General features: G+C 46.2%; 2 protein-coding genes across 10 annotated transcripts in view; one reads left to right on the top strand and one right to left on the bottom strand.

The window, feature by feature from the left end:
• Positions 1-126: 126 nt before the first annotated feature.
• Positions 127-3,115, top strand: hebp2 (heme binding protein 2). Its single transcript, XM_068342762.1, has 4 exons — positions 127-480; positions 1,049-1,187; positions 1,784-1,964; positions 2,116-3,115. Exons 1-4 carry the CDS (start codon positions 406-408, stop codon positions 2,300-2,302), a joined length of 582 nt encoding a protein of 193 aa, XP_068198863.1. The 5' UTR covers positions 127-405; the 3' UTR covers positions 2,303-3,115.
• A 1,523-nt stretch (positions 3,116-4,638) lies between these two features.
• nhsl1b (NHS-like 1b) overlaps positions 4,639-20,489 on the bottom strand; it is an 88,604-nt gene continuing 72,753 nt past the window's right edge. For 5 of the 9 annotated variants that reach the window (XM_068341832.1, XM_068341834.1, XM_068341840.1 and 2 more), the window contains exons 3-8: positions 20,292-20,416; positions 17,715-17,913; positions 15,736-15,867; positions 10,686-13,976; positions 9,754-9,886; positions 4,639-6,993 (exon numbers count right to left, since the gene is read on the bottom strand). In XM_068341832.1, the coding sequence (XP_068197933.1) occupies positions 6,321-6,993; positions 9,754-9,886; positions 10,686-13,976; positions 15,736-15,867; positions 17,715-17,913; positions 20,292-20,416 (4,553 nt within the window). In that variant the 3' untranslated portion in view covers positions 4,639-6,320. The remainder of the gene's footprint in view (positions 6,994-9,753; positions 9,887-10,685; positions 13,977-15,735; positions 15,868-17,714; positions 17,914-20,291; positions 20,417-20,489) is intronic. The other 4 variants (XM_068341833.1, XM_068341839.1, XM_068341837.1 and 1 more) reach the window with 3 other exon arrangements.

A 20,489-nucleotide genomic window follows, 5' to 3' on the forward strand; every position in this document is an offset into this window, starting at 1 on the left:
ATTTATATCATTAAATTCATACCATACCATTGGGGGGTATTCAGGAAAAAAAGGGTCTGATTAATGGAGCGAGAATGCGATGCTCTTATTTTGAAAATACTCACTGATCCAATCGGAAATCGGGTTTTATGCAACAAGAAAAAAGCGAACGTAAACACCGTCTTCTGAAGGGTGATTGTGTTTCGGTCTGGCTCATCGTAATATGTTTTAGTACATGTTGGATGATAAACATTATTTTAGTACCTTTTCAGACATTTAACAGCCTTTGTAACCCCGCTGGTTTCGCGGCTGACTGTGTTCCAGGTTATTAACCTGCACCAGGTGACGTTTACATCACGGAACTTTTTATGCTTTGCCGAGGATCGCAGAATTTATAGCGCTTCGTGGAACAACTCAACACCAGTCATGCTGAAAACCATGCAACAAGTCCTGTTCTCCAGCGGACTGCAGCTCCCGAAGTTCACTAAGGACGAAAAGCAGGTAAACGATCCACCTGTAGACCGAGATCACAGAGATGTCGGCGTTCTGCTCTCCGGTCCCACCTGTCAGACCGATCATATCAGGTTCATCTGGTGATGCATGCTGGGAAATTTTGGTATTGATCCTGTTAATGCCTTTTAACCCTTTCAGTTGTTTAGAAGTTGATTCGTGTTTGTTATTCATGTTAGCTGTGTATATATGGGTGGTGTATATATGGATGGTGTAGTTATGGGTGGTGTAGTTATGGGTGGTGTAGTTATGGGTGGTGTAGTTATGGGTGGTGTAGTTATGGATGGTGTAGTTATGGGTGGTGTAGTTATTCATGTAATCAGATAAACAACATTTGGCATGGCCCCCTGAACAGCACCATAAAAATCTCGATTACTGTAATCTCGAGGGAGATTACAGTAATCAAAGTTAAAGATTAATTAAATCATTAATCATATTTAAGGATCCAGCTTTCTGCTTTTCTTCATTTATTTTCTACAAAGTTTCTATTATCAGTTATCAAAATGATTTACTAAGTGTTTAAAAAGCATCGCCTGACAAATGAATCCTGTGTTTTCAGCAAGGAAAAGATTATGAGACTCGGACCTACCAGGCTACCAAGTGGGTGAGCGTCACTCTGGGCGGGATGCAGCTGGACGAAGCCTTGAGCGCCGGCTTCCGCCGCCTCTTCAGCTACATTCAGGGCAACAATCACAACAGTAAGGAGAACACGTTGGGTTCTCTTGTCACGTTTGTAATGTTCTTCACTTTGCTGATGCGTTTTTTGGGGGAACACCAAACTTGACAAAAATGCCAGAAGTCATCAGTTTAATCATGTTCGGCTAAACCGAATGAATCAATGTGAACACAAGCAAGCACTGATTAAATGCAAACATCAATAAAGAAGTTCACTTCATGAGTCAGCAGGTTTCTCAGAGAACTGCATAGTTTGTCTTAGTCAGCAGTTTCCTCCCGCATCATTTATAAGAATACATATAGTTTGTGCTGTGGACTGGTGTGTGATCTGAAAAGCGATTGTTTAATCCGCTACATCTGCCGGTGTGTCCATCAGCAGATGTAATGACATCAGATTTACCAGCGAGGCAAATCTGATGTCTTCCTGTGATGTGCAGTCAGTCGTGTCTGCCTGCTGCACGTCACATCACATGATAACAGGAAAAACCAATAAAAGTAGTTAAAGAGAGAGAAAAAACTTTGCTTGTTATTTACATGCAGCACAAACACCAACACAAATGTACAAGTGAATGTGGTGTCAGTCTGCAAATCCGTGACTGTTTGTTCGATCGCTCCTCAGAGGTGAAGGTGGAGATGACGGCCCCCGTGACGGGCCGTGTGGACCCCGGAGACGGCCCTACCTGTGACTCTCACTTCACTGTGTCCTTCTTCCTCCCGGAGGAGCATCAGGATAATCCACCGGAGCCGAGCGACCCGGAGGTGTTCGTGGAGCACAGGAAAGAGTTTACGGCCTACGTCAGGTAGGGAGGAGAGGGAGACTGGGACGACGCAGGGTTAATCCTGAGTGATTAGTTTTACCAGTTATAAATGTAAGGACTTTATTTCTTTATGGAATAGTAACAGGAGACTTCCTGACATGCAGGGCATCATGGTCTCTTCTTGTTCGTTCAGGACATACAGTGGTTTCTCCAATGAGAAGATGAAGCGCGAAGAACTCCTGAAACTCCTGGAAAGCCTGCAGAGGGACGGAGTGCCACACGTCGAGAAGCCGTTCTACGTCGCCGGATACGACAGCCCCTTCAAACTGACCAACCGCAGGAACGAGGTCTGGATCCTCAAAGAGGAGCCACAGGGTTAAAGGTCACATAACAGGGTGTTTTCATTGCACACATAAAAGGGTTTGCATAAGTTCATGTCATTAGATAAGATGTGGTTGACAACTCTAATAAATAAACGAATCACTGCACTTATAAAATTATGTTTGGTAAAGTTGAATTAATGACCTGCATTAATGACCTACATATTTCTGATTGGCTTTGAGAGTTACTGAACATACAAACCAGCATTGATCAAACGAACATCTCAAAAGTCACACTAGGATTTGGCTGCAGGGGAACAATATTTCCAGCAGATGGAGCCAAGGAGTTAAATGTTCCTCTCATCCGAACATGTCTGTAAATTTACTGCTTCATTTTTGTAACACGAACAAATGTTCATTTTTGACTTTTTAGACAGAGTTGCAGAGTTGATTTTGTCCCGCTTCATTTGACACTTCAGAGGTGATCTCTTTGAAGCTGGGTCACATGACCTGTCAGGACTTGACAGGTTGTATTTTGTCTTGTCAGTCAGTGCTGTGAGGTTTCCTGCTTTCCTAATTTACCGTCTGCAACGTCTGTGCCTTGGTGTCACCTCTGCCACGCTGGTGACAGTGAAATCCTGAGTCATGTTAAAGCTGCACCCGTCATACTGCATCTCACTAGTCTGACAAAAGAATGATTTGATGTCTGCTTGTATCCTGTTTGTGTGACACTTACGGATCACCGTAGCCTTGAGGCCTTTTAAAAATCTTTACATTAAATTCTAGCTCATCATGAACTTGTTTCAAGTCCCATTCATTAAAAATTAATATATCTTCACCTCAAAGGCTTGATTCTGTCTTATTTCTGTGTCGCCCCTGAATCCTGATTGTATTTATTAAAGAGTTCATGAGCTGCAGTGGATTCATTTCAGGTGTCCTCCACGCTTTGATCACTGTGACCTTATTGCCAGCCGGATGAATTCCTCGCCTACAGTTCACTCCGCCCCTTGATTCCATCTCATCCTCTCCTCAGTCAGGTTCACATCTGCTGAGTCATTCTTTTTATTTGTGGCAGAATTGTTGGGACACTCAGCAGAAATGAACCCACAGTCAGTCGGTCTGTGTTGTCCCTCACCTCAGATCGATGACACCGGCTGAGGTTGGTGAGATGAACCTGAGGAGCCTGAACAGATTGCTGCTGATTGATCTGTTCATATGTCTAAATCCTGGAACCAGACAAACATATTTTATAAAGATGTAACTCTATTTTAAAAAAAAATTTATTAATCACTTATCCGTAGGTTCCAGCAGATGTGCTGTGTTTGCATCTCTAAATTTACTTTACTAGTTATTGTTCTCAAAGATGTTAATTTTATTTCCTTGCAGTGTTAGTTACATAAATTGAAGAGAAGATTTGGACCACTAGTGATTAATTACTCTGTTCTCAATTCTTTACTTGTTAGGAGGTTTTAAACTTCCACTGAGTTTAAGGGGGACAGTCTTGTTTCACTTCTACTTTTGAACCTTCATCCATTCATGCTTGTTGCAGTGAATCAGCATGTCCTGTTTCACTGAGTGGATCCTTCTCATTTGCTCTTTATTATTTCAGAAGGTGATGCCTGGTTGTCCTTTTTTGACACAGAAATCATTTTTATCATTTGTAATTATACATACAGTTGTAAAGCGCTTCAGATGTATCATTAACCTGCAGTTAGATTTCTGCACCGATGCAATATCTGATCAAATGTGAGATACCGCCAATCACCCCCGTCTAGGTTATAAAGCAGAATGGTAAATATGTTTGCAGCAGGATGTCAGTCCAGCTTCTCTGCTGGTAATAAACGTCATCACCCAGTAGTTGTATACTTTCACACATTTGTGTGAATTTTTTTCTTCAATTGGATCCTGGAGTTTAAGCAAGGAATATTTTAACGAGAGTGGTATATGAGTCCAAGCGGTCTCCTGAGCCAGACCGATACTGGAATCAAACTGAAACACAACCAGAACGGAATGCCTCAGTCGATTTCCCCGTGAGATTGAGTGATTCATTTGTGGAAGCGCTGCAGTCGCAGACCATAACTCCTCCTGAGCTGTCAGGATACTGGGGGGTGGGGTTATGAGGTCCACCAGGCATTTCAGACGGATTGGGCCCTTTGGGGACGACTCGGTCCAGTCACAACCCATAAACTCAGGGATGTTTGTTCACTATCAGGGGCCGCGTGTGATCAAGTGTGCCTCAACGGGATGTCCAGAACAGGACACAACAGGAGGGGGAGGGGGTGACCCCTGGCCTCTGGAGTTGCAGGAGTTTGGGTGACATGGCAACAGTACAAATGAGGCAGTGATTTGGGAAGCTAAGCAGCGTATATCTCACACAGAAAAAAAAGAGACGGATGTCATTTTAAAATATCCTCTTTTTATTACACAGACAAACAACAAAGTCTTCAGCTCCACTCGGGTACGACTCCTCCTGCCCCGTCCCGTCGTCCCACCTGCTCTCTGTGATTGAGGGGTTTCCTCTGTCATGACGGGGTGGAAGCTGTGAGACACACAACCCACAGGGCATTATGGATGTTTTTGGGGGACGGGTGGGGATGGGGGGGGGGTCTCTGAAGTGTCACACCTGTCACTTCAGTTCAGAACACATGGACTCAGCGGTCAGTACCAACGTGAGCTTTGTTTGACTCAAGATAAGCGGAGTAGAAGACTTATTGCATTTTCTAACATAGAAGCACCGCAAAAGTAAAGTACTTGTCTGGTGGGGTCAGTAGAGTGGGTGCGGCCCTGGGGCTAACCCTTTCACCGTGCCTCTATAAGCTGACGCCACACTGCAGCTCTATGTGAAAATAAATAATCTACAAAAAAAAAGGGACCACTCCCCTCCAGTAAACCAGGCTCTAAAAATGTACAGTCTCTGAAAATAAGTTGAAAAATGTTCCTTAAAACTTTTTGTATGTATTTATATAGAGAACTAGAGCTCTGCAAACAGATAGTAAAAAGGTCAACAGCATTATACATTTGAACCCTAACAGCTTCTAATACATGTCGACTCAACAACAGCTGGACTAGATGTGTGGGACAGACAGTCACACTCAGATTGTGTTCACGTCCAGATTGATGTTTCAGATCTTTGGTAACCAACGTGGTGAGAACATACATTAAAAATCAGCTTTTCCTCTAATGTGACTTTTGCTTTACATTTATAGATCCATTCTTAACTCCCAAAGACAAGTTATGACATCACTGGTTTATTAAAACAGTCTCTAAAACATACTCTTAAAGTTGAAAGAAAAACATCTATGCACAGTGCAAAATCTCCAAAGTAAAATTTCATCAAAAGTTTTCTGAGCCCTTCTTTCGAGAGCAAATTTTTAGTTTTAGTTGACCCTTTTTCCAGACCCACCTACACTTCCTGTTTATCATTATGGGATAGTGCCGAACTGGTCAACACATCAGCTGTACAGATGACCACTGACATAAGATCAGAAAGAAAAACGTGGCGACAACAGTAGCTGAAGTTACACTAGAGGAGTCTGCAGCGCCACAGCTTTGATGTCTTTCTGTGCCGTTTTGGGCTGGTTCTGAACCGTGGTGCTCTCAAACATTCTGCAGCCAGAAGGAGAGATGCTTGAAGCATTCAGAGGGCAGCTTTCAGCCAGCCTCGATGATCCACTCTCTCCTGTACCCTGGACACACAGCGCCACAGCAGAAAAGGTGACCCAAAAACCTGGGACTTTTCTCTTCCTTCAATTCACCTTAGCTTCCCCATCCTAACCCCGTCTTTCAAAGAAATAACTGGATTCCTGAGAACAACGAGAAAAGTAGAAAAACGGCCAAATGAACGGAAAACATGTGAAAGAAAAGTTATTCTTTTAACAGAAAGGGCAAATCATCAAACGAAGGAGAACAAAGTAAGAATCACGAGTGTCTATTCGAACCACGTCCGAATAAATTCAGCCTGGTCCCTGATGGCGTGACCTCTGACCCGACATCAGGACCTGGTGTGTCTACTCCACCAGAGGCGGTGCCGACTTGTACGTGGTGAGTTCTGCTTCCTGTCGCTGGTGGGCGTCGCCCTTTAACTTCTGCTCCCTTCAGATAAAGTGCCGTTGGGGTCTTTGAGGGTGGAGAAGGTCTGGGGGTCCGGCCCAGACAGACTCTCTGCAGTGTCACCGTACTCGCTCTCAGCCAGCTCGCCGTCACGCTCGCAGATGACAGTCATCGGGCTGCTGAGGATTCGGCTGCGTGAGTTGTACTTGCTGCTGGAGGCGGAGGGCGGTGTGCGCGAGCGGCCGTACTTGAACCCGCTCATTGAGAAAGACGAGGTCGGCGAGGACATAGAGAAGGCGTCGTAGCGGTTCCACTCGTCTGCTGCCCTCTTACCACGGCCGGGGGAGGTCAGGGGGCTGTGTGGCATCGTTGGTGAGGAGGGCGAAGCGGCGGGGGCGTCCAGCTCCGACTCGGAGCGTGTCCTCTGGAAGCGGGGGTCGGTGGAACGAAGCATCTCTGCGGCTGACATCCTGAATCCGGTCTCTGAGCGGCTCCCCTTCTTCAGCAGTAACGCCTTGAAGGAGTCGCTGCTGGTGCACGACTTGCGGAGGTTGCGCTGGATGGAGCCAGACTGGCGTTGCGAGGAGGATATAGTTCCTGGAGACCCGCCTGTGGGTGTGATGGGTGGAGATTGTGGGCAGCCCCCGCCACGGGACTTATCTTCCTCTGACTCCCTGCGACCCAGGACCTTACGCTTTGACCTAGGGTGAGATTTGGATCGTCAGATTATGTCGACCATCATCGATGTGATAGCAAACAGGATGAATCGATTTCTAAGTGTAGTAATATGCTTTAATGTCAAGTAAATATGAAACTGATGGAAGAGCAAGAGGAAGAAAAGAAAAGAGTGGGGGGGGGCAGCTTGTGTGGAAAAGATTAATTCAAAGCCAAATTTCCAAATTAAAAGTAGGTTGCAGCTCATTGGATGTCACAGAACTGAGCAGGAAAACAGTCTGGAACACCCAGCCGTGTAAATACGACTTCAGAAAAAGAAAGAGTGCTCTTAAAATACTTGGCTCACACTACGCGCCTCAAATCTTTGTCCTAAATTTGCCATATGCCAGCACTGCTTCAAGCGATCACACACACACATAATTCAGTCAATCCGGAGCACTAAGTGGCGTGGACGCACAAAAGGAGGAGAACAATGGGAGGAAAATTCTACATTTTTATGACAGAAATACGTTTTAACTAGATACACAGGAAACAGACACAAACTAGAGAAAGTGACTGAGGCAGTTTGAATCAGACATGGACACATCAGTCTCCTCCCAGCAGGACAGTTAACTCCAGCGCTCTCCATCTGGAACCCCAACTGCATATCAATACAGCTGCAGACGACAGAATACAGGAGATTAGGGCCAGAAGGGGAACAGCTTTATTAATCTGAGGGCCAGAGGGCTGCATTGTTAGACTACTGCTACAAAACCAAAGCAGCTTCACCCAAATGGCAGAAACAAGACTTGCTAATTAAAGGGAAGCAGCGACTTGCCACTTAGCTGCCTGCCAAGAAAGCACGCACCCCCCCCCCCCATTTCAGCACGAGGAGGGAGGAACGAGAGTGGGGGAGACGTCTAAAGGCATGAAAAATGCAGCCTGCGTGATAAGGGACTTATCCAGTTCTAAAAGTAAAGTGCGGTGGAGGACGCAGTGACACAGAAATCTTTATCCTCAGATAGGATCTACAGAAAGAAATTCTTCCATAAAGGACAAATAACCTGAAGCCAATATGGCTGTGAAGGTCAAACGAGAGGCAGATCGAGAGAGAAAACGATTTCTGCTTCAGAAACAGTGCAAAATATGCATCTGTGCTCTAAACTGAGCCTCCATGTAACGCCGTCCCATATGAGCTCCTCAGTCACATTAGTATTACATAAGACTTCTTCACACACATCCACACGTGCCCACACTCACACCTGAACCCAGTCAGCCGCGGCGATTCCACACAGAACTCTGGGTTTGATAGATTCTAAACATGCAGCCACACTGATCCCAATCTCAGTTCGAGGTAAACAAGGCAGCAATTTAGCGCCCGTCTCCAACGGCGTGATCGATTTCCTCCTCAGGGCTGTGTCGCCGTTTGGCTCAGAGGATCTCGCTCTGGACAACCAGTGTTTCCTACTGCAGCTGTGAAGGCATCTCATTCAGAGGATTTAACATGTCTGTCTACCCGGAGGGAGATGGCAATCTGTGGTATGGAGGTGTGAAGGAAGAGAGATAAGAGGAACACATCGGTGGACAGTGTGAGTGAAGAAAGTTGTCATCAACTACAAGTGTTGTGTTTGTGGGCATTGAAACAATATGAATCTGAATAACACAAATCAAAGCCCAACACGTGGAACTTTTTTACTTTGCTGTCTAATTCTCTAAATTCTCTAAAATATGCTCTAAATAATTCCTCGTTATGGATTCTAATTGGTTGTAGCCGCCCCGGGGGCACAGCGAATCTGTGCATGAGATGATATGAGCTGGATTACTTCCCTTTTCCTTCACACCTTCTGCTTACTTTCACTTCGACAGCGCCACCAGGAACCCACCCGCACCACCCACTCATCAGACACACGTACAAAATCCATCTGTACGTTCAGAACCACTTAGTGCAGGACAGGAGAGCTGCAAAGTGGTGAACGAACACAACACATGCTCACACCGTCGTCACGTCCAATTAAACTGCACAATGACTTGATCATGTGACACACGTGCCATAAATACCTCTACAGTCTGTCGCCAGCGGAAATAAACTCCTGTGAAATCACATTCCACCGTGCTCCAAACCATTGTGTGTGTGCGCACGTGACCATGGAACACAAACTGGTGGGCTGTATGTGAAATTTATGTGTTGCCTTTGAAGCACGTATGCAATACATGCCAAGAGACCGCAGAGTGAGCGAGAGAGAGAGAGTGAGAGAGCGTCCTCTCTGGTGGCCTCTAACCTAGATTAGGACCAGAGGGTGCTGAGTATTTAAATAATGGATGAACTGCCTTTTTTTTTTCTCCATATGAGAATGAGCAGCACCGCGGTGAGTAAACAAACATCTGACTCATTTTAATTCCTTAGTGTCATCTCCTTCGCCCCCTCTCTCCTGGACTGGGGGGGGGGCTCCAGAGACCAGCCCTCTGACAGATGCGTACACTTGCAGATGGGACAGCGCTGGGTAAAGTTATGACTGAGAGGTGGAGGGCATGAGAGGATGATGAGGGGGATGGAGATGGAGGAAGAAAAATGATGTGTTGAAGGATGACAGGGGGAGAAGGAGCTTGGCGCTCAGGGTGTGCATGGCTGTTTATGCGGGAGTGAAGAAGAGGGGATGAGATGCTGAAAGAGGGGGTGGAGGAGAATAACAAAGGAAATGAGAAATAAGATTGAAAAGTATCGAACTTAAAGGAATAAGAACGAAGCAGGAGTTGAAGCAGGTGAAGGGTGATGGTGAACGAAGCAGTGATCAGAGACGTGCCGGTACCTGTGAATGGCGGCAAACAGGTCCTCAGTGGTCCGAGCCCGCGACGGAGTCGGGGTCACCATGTTGTCTTCAGAGACCCTGCCGTCTGACGGCGCCGGAGACGATTCACGCGTGCTGGACTCAAACACCTCACCTGAGACAGAGTCACATTCAAGTTACAGACACAAACTGACAGAAGAGTGAACACACACACACACACACACAGACACTCCAGGTTTCCTCAGCACAACACACTCATGACTCCTCCATCCTCTCTCATTAAGGCTATAAAATCGCGGCGCTACGGTAGAGGAGTGGACCGTCTCCTTACATTCTCCGTCTGGATGTTCCCTCTCCTCCTCCTCTGTGATCACGACGGCGCTTCGACTGCCTGAGCGACTGGAGGCAGTCTCACTTTACGCTCTCTCCCCCGTCCTCCCCTTTCCCTACCCCTGGTCCCCTCCCCTCCCTTACGATGCAGCCCTTCCCCCTACCCCCATCCCTCAAACCACGAAAAGCATCTCCCCTGGGACAAGTGCCCCCGCCCTAACAGAAGAATGGAGCAGGACAGAGGCTGAAGAACTGACTGAGGAAGAGAGATGAACGGTGAAGAAGAGGGGGAAAAAAGATACTTGGAGGTATGGATGAATGGTGGAGGGGTTTGGAGCAGCCAGAGGCTGAGGTGTGCTGTGGGATACAGGGATAACCATGAGACCTGTGCATATGAAATATAAAGAGATGACTAGAAGAGTGAGAGAAACCCAAAAGGACGCACTGCTGTCCCAGATATAAGATATTTGTCCTGCAGTTTTCAGTTTTCAGACTTCTGTATTGCCCTGTTCATATTAATGACGTATGAACACTCCGCTAACAAGCAGCAGCGAATTTATCTCCATAAATTGTCTGCATCAGTAACTTTAAACACTCAACAAGTGATGCCGGTTAAGACGTACCAGTGTCATCCTCCTTAGAGCTGATGGATCCAGTCGTGCTACTCGTTCCATCTCCCTCCTCCTCGTCCACTTTATGAGCTTCTCCATTGGTACACACATCATGGTTAAGACACAGCTCGGGGCTGGTGGAAGAGGTCCTTCTGGGTTTGTTCTGACCCAAAGCAGCTGATTCGCTGCCCTCTGTGTGAGGCTCTGAGCTCTCCCAGTTCTCCTCTTCCTCCTGTTGCTCAGGTTTATAATCTGTCTCATCTTCATTTACTTGTTCTTGTGGAACGTCTACTTTGCCTTCTGTCTGTGGCGGGCTGTTTGTATCCTCATACGATGGAACGCTTCCATTCACTGTTGGGAAATTCAATGGAGGGAGATCAGAGATTTTTGGTTTCTTGGAGACTGCCGGGGGCTTCTGTTTGATTGGGCAGCTCTGGGGGCTCTGTGGAGGACTGGGGGGCGACGCCAGACAGTCAATGTTTTCTGTTCCATTAAAGATCAAGGAATTCTGGTCATCAGCTTTGCCGTTCATGACACTATCTGTGTAATCCGTGATACTGCAATCTAAAGACAACTCTTCTAAAAGCTGTGACACAGGTGAAGGTGAAGTGTCATATGAATCTTCTTCTGGGGAGCAGTTTGACAGAGGTAATATAACAGGATCCTTTACGCTCTGCGGCTTAAAACCCTCATGGAGGTCCGCCCATGTTTCCTTAGCAATTGTGTGGTCTGAGGTGTGACATATGTCCTTCTCTGGGCGTTTAACAGAGCGCAGCCGAACACTCTGCAGAGCAAACGGGGTGATGAGGGGCTTACATGAGTTAGTGGGGGTGCTGGAAGGAGCTGGTTTGGGATCTTTCTTCACAGCTTTCACAAAAGATGGAGCAGAGGAAGATGGGACAAAAGAGGGCAATGGGGGAGGTGGAGGGGGAGGTGGAGGGGGAGGACTGAAGCTCCCGTCGAAGGATGAACTGGGGAGGATTAGCATCTCAGGGGACGGAAGAGGAGGGAATTCTGGGGAGGTGGAGCAAGCAGTGGGTGGATTCTTTGTTGATCCCTGTGGCGAGGTTGGTAATGGGGGAGGAGGTGGGGGAGCACCTGCAGTGGAACTTGGTAGTAGAGGAGGAGGGAAGGCTGGAGGTGGGCTTAGAGGGGTGTTGGGGGCTGAGGATGCTGAGAAGGGCAGGGCAGGAGGTGGTGGGGGAAGCAGTCCGAGGCTTCTGACTGAGTCCGAGGTGTTGGAGGAAAGGGAAGTGGAAGAGGAGGAAATGGACTTCAAGGAGAGGAGGGATGACTTCCTCTCTGGCACCTTGGGCTTGTGCCGGCTGACTGAAGGAGACATGGACCGGACAACCGAGGGCACCGGCGTTCCGGCTGTAGGGGTGTTGGATTGGCTAGAGTACCCGCTGGATGGAGAGGTCAGTCTGTGCACCCTGTCTGGTGAGGAGTTGGACATTTTCGGCTTCACTGTCACCTCGACTTCCTGTTCTGGAGCTTTAGGGGTGTGGCTGCTGGTGTGGATCTCATCTCCATTCTGTAAATCTCCAGGGCAGGCCTCCGCCGTCACGCTGTCTGCGGTGTGGACCGAAGGGGTCTGCGACCTCTGCTCTCCCTGGTTTTGAGGGTAGTCCATGTAATAGCCCCAGGAATCAGCGTAGTCTGAACGTAAGCTGCTGGTTTCACTTTGAGCAGGGGTCACTTGGCAGAGTGAGTAAACATTAGACCCCCCACCACAGTAGGCATTAGCCGTGATGGACGCCGCGGAGCTACCACCACTGACGCTACTCTGACTGCGTGACCGTAGCACCCAGGGGTCATCATAGTCACTTCCTGGGCTATGATAGGGTGAGGAGGGCGAGGCTCCTTTTCCTGTCCCTCCTCTCAGCCCCATCTGAAGGCTCTGCTGCAGGCTGGCGATCAGGGTGTCATTGAGCATCGCCCCTTTGTCCTCGTTGACGCCGCCAATGGCGTTAACTCCTCCAAGGGGCTTCTTTGCCCCAGGCTTGCGTTTAAGAGAGTCTGTACGATTTGGGGGCAAGGGTGGCTTCTTGGCCTTGCGAAGCGAGATGCTACGGGACAAGGAGCGATCGCTGTACACACTTCCAGAGTCTTCCTGATTGGCCATTTCGCGGCACTCGTACATGCTATGCCGAGTAGCCCGTCCAGCCGCTACGCCGTGACCACTGCCGTGGCTTCGAGAACGAAGGCCTGAGTCCATGTGCATGGAGGTGAAGTATCCATCATTATCTTGGGAGTAGACAGAGCTGGAGTCAGTGGTGGTTCTAGAGGACAGGTCCAAACTGCTGTAGAGCTGGTTTATTGGAGTGGAGCTGCTGGAGGTCAGACTGCGATGTGGAACCACCACATTTTCTGGCGTGTCGTAGATCCACTGCTCATTTGGCAGGCAGCATGGGGGTGTGGGGGCTAAGGTGCTGTGGCTGTGGATGCTGCCGTCTGAATGCCCTGACTCACCAACAGGTGCTCCCATTACAAGACCGTTGTCCTGTGGTGTGGGAGTGGGTGTAGAAGTGGCCAAGACTTGGCAGGTGGAGCTGTGGGTGAAGGCTGCCGGACTGGAGATCAGGGGATCGGTGTTGGTGGAGGATGCCAGACTGAGTGGCCGAACTGTGGGGTAACCTGAGGCGGTGGAGTGGGAGAGGTGTCCAGAGGAGTTGAGGGTAATGACCTCAGAGGAGCTGGACAGGGTGGCATTGGGGATGAGAGACGTGGAGTAGGCAGCATGTGGGGAGACCACACATGCTTTCCCACCCCAATCACTGACCTGGGTCCCCCTCAACTCCTGAGACTTTGGCCTAGGAAGCATCCCTGGTCTGGGAATGTTTCTCATGTGCACCGCTGTCTCATCAACCTGAAGCTTTCCAATTTGCCTCTGGGGGGTAGTTTTCTCTTCCGACTTGATGGGGGTGCTGCTACAGAGCGGGTCAGCACTTAAAGACACCCTGGCACCTTGTCGGGGCAGACTGTGAAAACGGGTTGGATCCCTGTTAAAGTGATGGGGCAGCATCAAGATCCCAGAGCTGTCGTTACTCGAGACAGAAATGCTTCCAGTTGAAGAGGAAGCAGAAATTCCGGCTATCTGAGCAGCGATTCCCTGTCCCCTCTGCGCCCGGATTCTCCTCATGGATGGTGGGACAATCTTAACTTCCTCTGTCTGACAGCTGGACTCTCTGGTTTGTGAACGTCTGAGCGCTGAGTTGACGCTCCCAACCCTGCCCAAGGTGGAGTATTGTCCTGGGATGAACATGGAATGTGGCCGGAGTTCTCCGCCGTATCCCTGTGCTGCTGTTAAAGGAGAAAAGACAACAGAGTTGTTTAAATCTCCAACGACTGTATAATACCCTTGCCTTTCCTCTGTTTAACTCTTTTATATAGAATGCCTTCTTCATCTTTTGCTGCTTGTCATGTAAACTGCGCTCACAGGGAAGCCAAATAATTTGATTTTCTATATCTGTGTGTCATGCGTTAATAGCTTTCTGGTCCTCTTCCTTAAGAAGGAAAGGAAATGAGGGAAGACAGAGAGACACTTCCCCTCATATTATGGCTCTGGCTCATTATGATAGAAAAATAAATTGTCCTCTGGGGTCCAGGATAGGCAGCGTGTAAGGAATGAGGCAGCAAGAATACATACATGGACTAGAACATGCACAAACACATGTGAACAAGTATGCACATTGCTGAAATGGTCATGCACTGATGTACAAAACGTCTATACTGATTTAGACACAAGGAGACACAGAAACATTGATGTGACACAGACACACACAGAACATACCGGATGGTAAACCAATAGTTGTGTAACGAGGGAGGATGACTAGTGTGTCTCCCATCTGTGATGACTCCCCTGTTGATGTTCGTATCCCAAAGCAGACACATGTGTCGTCTCTTCCTTCTTCCTGAGTCTGGCTCTCTCTAACCCATACAAACCCCCTCTCTCTCCCTCCTTAAAAGCTGGAGTGACAGCTTGGCTGCTACTGTGATGGATTAAGCCGCAGGTCTACGTTCGTAGGCAGTGCCAGTATGAAACGAGGGAGGGATGGAGCGCTGGGACAATCACTCTAGCTCAGTAATTATGACATTCAGTGGCTGTTGTCAGCTGGCCACTAACCAGACCTTAAAGCTCTCTCTCTATCAGCCATGGTGATATTATCACATAGAGAAATGACATTCTCCTTAAGCACTGCCGACATTCTAAAGCTCACAGATGTGCAAGTAAACATCAGCCCTGCAGCGCCATCAACACAGCGCAGTGTCAGCTTAGTAAGCTTAGTGCCTGCTTAACACCCGCTCAGCTGAATAACTAAAGCTGAGAGAGCACAAAATGTAATATATATTATTTGGCTCTCATCTGTTTGGAGACTGTATGAGAAGTTCTGAAAGGGCCAAGACTGCCGTTGTGGGGGCCCAGGTATTTATGATAAGGGGACGTATTGTTTCATGACAAGTTCATGTCGGTAAGACACACAGATGACACAAGCTTAGATTATCAAAATGACCCACGGATTATGGCAGACACACAATTAACACACAACTCAGAGTACCAGAAGTGCAGAGATTTGACCCCAAAGGATTAAAGCACAGTAGATATTTAAAAAGAGTTTCAAAGCAGGACCAATTTTTCAGGCATAGCCTAAAATGAGATTCTATGAAGTCAAAAGTTTATACAGTTTCAGAATTGGGAGCAGTAAAACAACAAAACTGCTAACATTTCAGATGTTTCACGTCATAACTGTTTCCTGGAAGTGAACGGTGTTAAACAGGGCAGAGGACAGCAATGACGACACTTGGTAGAACTAAAACAGGGAAGGACTGAACATCTGCAGGGCCTTGATCCAACACTATGGAGTTGTGCCATTTTCTCCCTCTTGGAATGACTTATAGCAATACTTATGTGGTGACTTCATAGTCACTGTACAAATATTATTGATAAAAGCTCAAAACCATTGAGGTTCTAGGCAGTACTGAAAAAAGAGGGATGTTTGTCCAGAGTGTTGGTACAGGTCTGTTGACAGAGAGCAACACATGGTCCCACAGTGATCCATACCTAGCTCCTGGTTGATGTTGTCAGGCAGCCCTGATATAGTCTTTCTGCGTCTGACCTTCTTGGACCGGCGAGACACAGTGTCAGTGTTAATGAGGGAGCGTCGAAAGCTCGCCTGTCGGTCAAACACTGCCCCTGGTAGGCGGGAGAGCGAGAGCAGGGCAGGCGAACACACAGGCAAACAAGTCGGTTAGTTCGAAGGAACACACTCAACAACGTGCAGGAGTTTCTTTATGTTCATGGTGAGCATGCAGTATTAACAGAGCAAGAAAAGGGTCAGTTAAAGCTTATTTTATATCTATGTATAAAATACAACTCATGAACAGTGAGAATATAGATGATCTGACCCTTTTCTATTTCTTTCATCAGCCACAATGCCTTAAAGTTGACAGACCAGCTATTTTCGCTCCATTGATGGCCAAGCTAAATCATTTGAACAGGAAATTAACTCACTGGCGGCCAGTGACATCTATAGACGTCAATTACATTTTTTAGCAGGGAGGGCTGGAGACAGTCTGGTAGAACTTGTCAGTGAAAATCAGGCTTCTAATCACGGAATTCAGCGTCATGACGACTGATCCAGTTGTGGAACAGAAGACAGCGAATCAGAGGACAATGGAGAAGTTGCAGCAGATTACGATGCGTCAAAGTTTGTGTATGTGAGAGTTCACCCATGAGCAAATATGGTGTTGCTCTGAGTGAAACACCTTGCGATCAGTCAAGAACAGAAATAAATAAAAACAAAATCAATAGCGTTGGCAGCATATAAGTTAATAAAAAACTGACTGTCAACAAGTCTGTCAACAAAAAGTGCATGTTTGGCTGAGGGTTTGCGTTAATTTCTTCTGAATATAAGTCATTTAAACATAGGTGTAAAGACGTGTGAAATATAGAGTGCATGCTCTTGTGACAAAAACAGGTCAAACACACTCACTCTCTTTCAATACTCTCAATAAACTTTAATGTTCAGTGACTCTGAAGAAAAGGCAGGATCTGCTCAGCTGCTCTTTATCCTGCTATTTGGAGATCTGCTGACAACTTTCAGACATTAAAATAAAAATGTTGAAAAAAGTCTGAATTTCTCAAGAAGACAGATTTTGTGACAGTGTCAGAAGATAAAGTGAAATGTGTGGCGCAGAACAACCATCTGTTTTTCAAAGATGAAGGGATCTTACTTTTATTGCCAGTGATAGTAGAATTCTGAGTTTTTGATCCGTTTCTCTCTTTTTTTTTTAAACCTCATACAAGATACCTATGATGTGAGTTTATGGTTTATTAGTAAAACATCACAAAGCAACAGTGATAAATAAACCATGAGGACCAGCTCAATGAGATGTCACATCTATATTTATTGGTATGGCTCGTATGTGGAGGGTAGTCGCAGCAGCAGTTTGCTGTGTGCGAGCGCTCATCTGTCAGACGTCCTGTGATCTGACAGTCAGTGAAAAGCCTTGACCCTCAGATGAGCTGCCAACCCATTTTCACAAGAGACATGAATGGGGGGGTTCAGGAGGAGCAGACATCCATGACTGACAGAGTTTTCTGCTCTGGATGAGTGGATAGGAGATTGATTCATTTATATCCACTTAACCACAGAGGTTATTAGAGGAAGAGTCTGACATGTTGTTAGCTTGGCTCATCTTTTTTTGAAACCTTACTGAGATTGATGACAAAAAAAAGTTATAATAGGTTATTATGACAATTTCTGGAATAATTTCAAAGCCAATTATTTTGGTCCAAACTGTATTGCAGGTGTTCTTTTGATCAAGCAAGGCTAACTCAATGGACCTTGCCATTGATATTCTCATCTCACCGAACTCTCAGCAAAACAACAATGAGGTAAATATTTCAAAATAAAAAAAAACTCTATTCAGACAATCAAACAAAAAGTATGAATGGTGATAAAAGCTTGAGATAACAAATGTTTGCTTTCTGGTGACGGCCAGTGGTCGCTGTTCACTAGTGGATGGAGGCTGTCGTACCTGTGATGTTGATGGGGACTATGTCTGTGGGCACAGCCTTTGCAGTCTGTCTCATTTTCTCTTCTGGGGTGGGGAGGGGCGTGGCCTTGGTCCATGCCACCTGTCCATCAACCTCTGATCCCTCCGCCCCTTCACCCAGCGGCGTCTGGGGCCTCATGGAGAGCTGAGATTTGTCATCCTCTGCTGATGAAGCTATAGACTGTATGAGAAAGAGGAACAACATGACGTGAAAACATGGATCTGGAAAAGAAAGAGAGGGAGAAAAACATAGGCAACAGAAATATGGAACAAAATATTGTGCGTTATAATAATGATACTGAATGTAATTAGAAAAGCCCTGAAAAGACTGAATTAGAGCCAAGATGAAGGGAAAAAAAGGGGAAAAAATGTGTGTCTTAATAGATTACATGCATACACACTTTAATACTCTATACTTCGCTGCTGTGACCTTCAGCAGCTTGTGTTGTTGTAAGCATGTTTCACGAGCCACCACACCCAACTGGAAACACTCACACACAATCAGTCAGGAGTAAAATAACAGAGTGGCTGGAGATGGAAAGATAAAAGCTAGAGACAAACGGTGAGGAGAAAGACAGAATCACTCATGCATTTAACAGCGTTCATACACCAACAGTTCTCAATCTGAAAGCAGAATTGACATCAAACAATCAACAGACAACGTATTATTACTGCAGTATCCAGGCTCGAGATCGACATGTTGGTCAACAAAAAAACAGACAAGTCCATTTTCAGAAGTATTTTACACGATTAACAGCGTGGAATTGACATAATACGTAATAATAATAATACCAAATTACTCTGATTACAGATGAACTCTAGTGGCTGACTTTCACTGTGAGATCCAAAATTTGTATGAAATAGAACAGGCTGTCGTAAAAAAAACAAAAAAACAACAACAACAGCAAACTGGTGGGAAATCCTTGTTGTTCCTTCTGGTAAAGCTGTCGAGGCTCAAATGAAGATATGCAGAAATAACTTCATATGTCCATCACTGTTTGCCTTGACCATCCTTAGCCTGAAACTGGCTAGAAAGAACAACTAGTAGTGCTTTCATACAAAACACACGTGGATGCATGGATGAATAGGAGCAGCAACAGGAGGGGCCTAAAGAAAGTATGTGAGCGATAGTTTTTTGTAAGCATGGCTCATTATTTTGCATTACTATGATCAAAACAAGAGCCCTGTTTCTCTTTTGCCTGCTGTCAGGCAAAGTTAGGCTCATTTGCCGCAGGACAACAGGAAGTTATAGGAACGAGAGACTAAGGTGAACAAACAGCGTGAAATAGGAAAGGGGAATGCGAGGAGGAGGAAATTGGAAGAGATGGGAGTTGACAGTTTTGAAAGACAGCAGTGCTTTATGCATATGAAGAGTCGAAGAGTGCATGATGAGAGAGGCTGCTATTGAAGGGTCCCAGGGCATAAAGAAGGCCTGACAATAACAGAGAAAGACCCACTGACCCTTTCAGGCTCCCTCAAATTACAATATGTGTAGTGTATATAAGTATTCAACTAGTTGCTATTCACATGAGCGTAAAGGGAAAAAAAACATCTATATTTTTTTTTCTTGTTTGTTTGTTCTGCCTTGTCTTTTACTTTGAATGTACAGTGCAACCTGCTGAAAATGCAGACTGAAGTATTAGGTGAACAACAGCGCCACCCAGTGTGGAGGAATGTCAAATACAACTGAGGAAGGACAAACGGCAGAAGCTTACCAACTCTGAATTCAGCTTTCATTCATTCATTCATCTTCTGCCACTTCATCCGCAGTAGCGGGTCACGGGGAGCTGGAGCCTAACTCAGCTGGCATAGGGCGTGAGGCGGGGGACAATCCGGGCACAATGCCAGTGCACCGCGGAGCCACACACGAAGACATACAACCATGCACACACACACTCACTCCTACGGGGAATTAAGGACCGGCCAATCAACCTGAAGCGCATGCTTTTGGAGGTGGGAGGAAGCCGGAGAACCCAGAGAACCCACGCAGAAAAGGGAAGAACATGCAAACTCTGCACAGAGTGGGACTCGAACCTGTACCCGCCGTGTTGTGAGGCGACAGCACTACCCACTGCGCTACCATGCCGCCCTGAATTCAGCTTATTAAACTAAAATAAACAAAAACATACTTAAATAATTTTTTCATCCTGTGACTATTGGTTCCCTAAATCATTGTTCTTGAACACAAAACAAGTCAAAGAAGAAACTGCCACTAAGATTGTATATACTGTGTGTGTGTGTGTGTGTGTGTGTGTATGTGTGTGTGTGTGTGTGTGTGTGTGTGTGTGTATGTGTTTAAAGATTATATGAATCTAAATAATTACCAATATTGTGTACTGCAATTTTATTAATAAAAATAAATTAACTAAATATAAATTTTAATGCATTATTAAATACATATTTCCATGCAGTTTCAGATAAGTGGTTGAAAATGGATGGATTTCCATGCATAAGACCAACAGAGGCAAGACAGACACTGTTAAGCATTGTTGTGCACATATGGCATAAGTTGCACATCTATACATAGATGTGAGGTGCATTCATGTGGAGTATTTGTACCTTCCGATCAGTATCTTCCTCATCATCCTGGAGGGTGCTGTTCGACTGAGTCGGGTCAGAAAAGATGGGACTCTGAGAGTAGTACTGAGAGCTCCGGAAACCATCTTTCCTCAACTTGTCACATTCTGTAGGGCAGACCACAAAGAAGACTTTAAATATGAATATTCATGAAAAAACCAGGGGGGGGGGGTTCAGTTT

Source organism: Antennarius striatus, chromosome 19 (assembly GCF_040054535.1).
Source record: "Antennarius striatus isolate MH-2024 chromosome 19, ASM4005453v1, whole genome shotgun sequence".
Taxonomy (NCBI): Eukaryota; Metazoa; Chordata; class Actinopteri; order Lophiiformes; family Antennariidae; genus Antennarius; species Antennarius striatus.

Excerpts from the sequence above, each read along its gene's own strand:
- hebp2 (XM_068342762.1), top strand. The coding sequence starts at position 406 with ATGCTGAAAACCATGCAACAAGTCCTGTTCTCCAGCGGACTGCAGCTC. Across the intron at positions 481-1,048 it reads TCACTAAGGACGAAAAGCAG|CAAGGAAAAGATTATGAGAC; the intron begins GTAAACGATCCA and ends CTGTGTTTTCAG. Across the intron at positions 1,965-2,115 it reads GAGTTTACGGCCTACGTCAG|GACATACAGTGGTTTCTCCA; the intron begins GTAGGGAGGAGA and ends TTGTTCGTTCAG.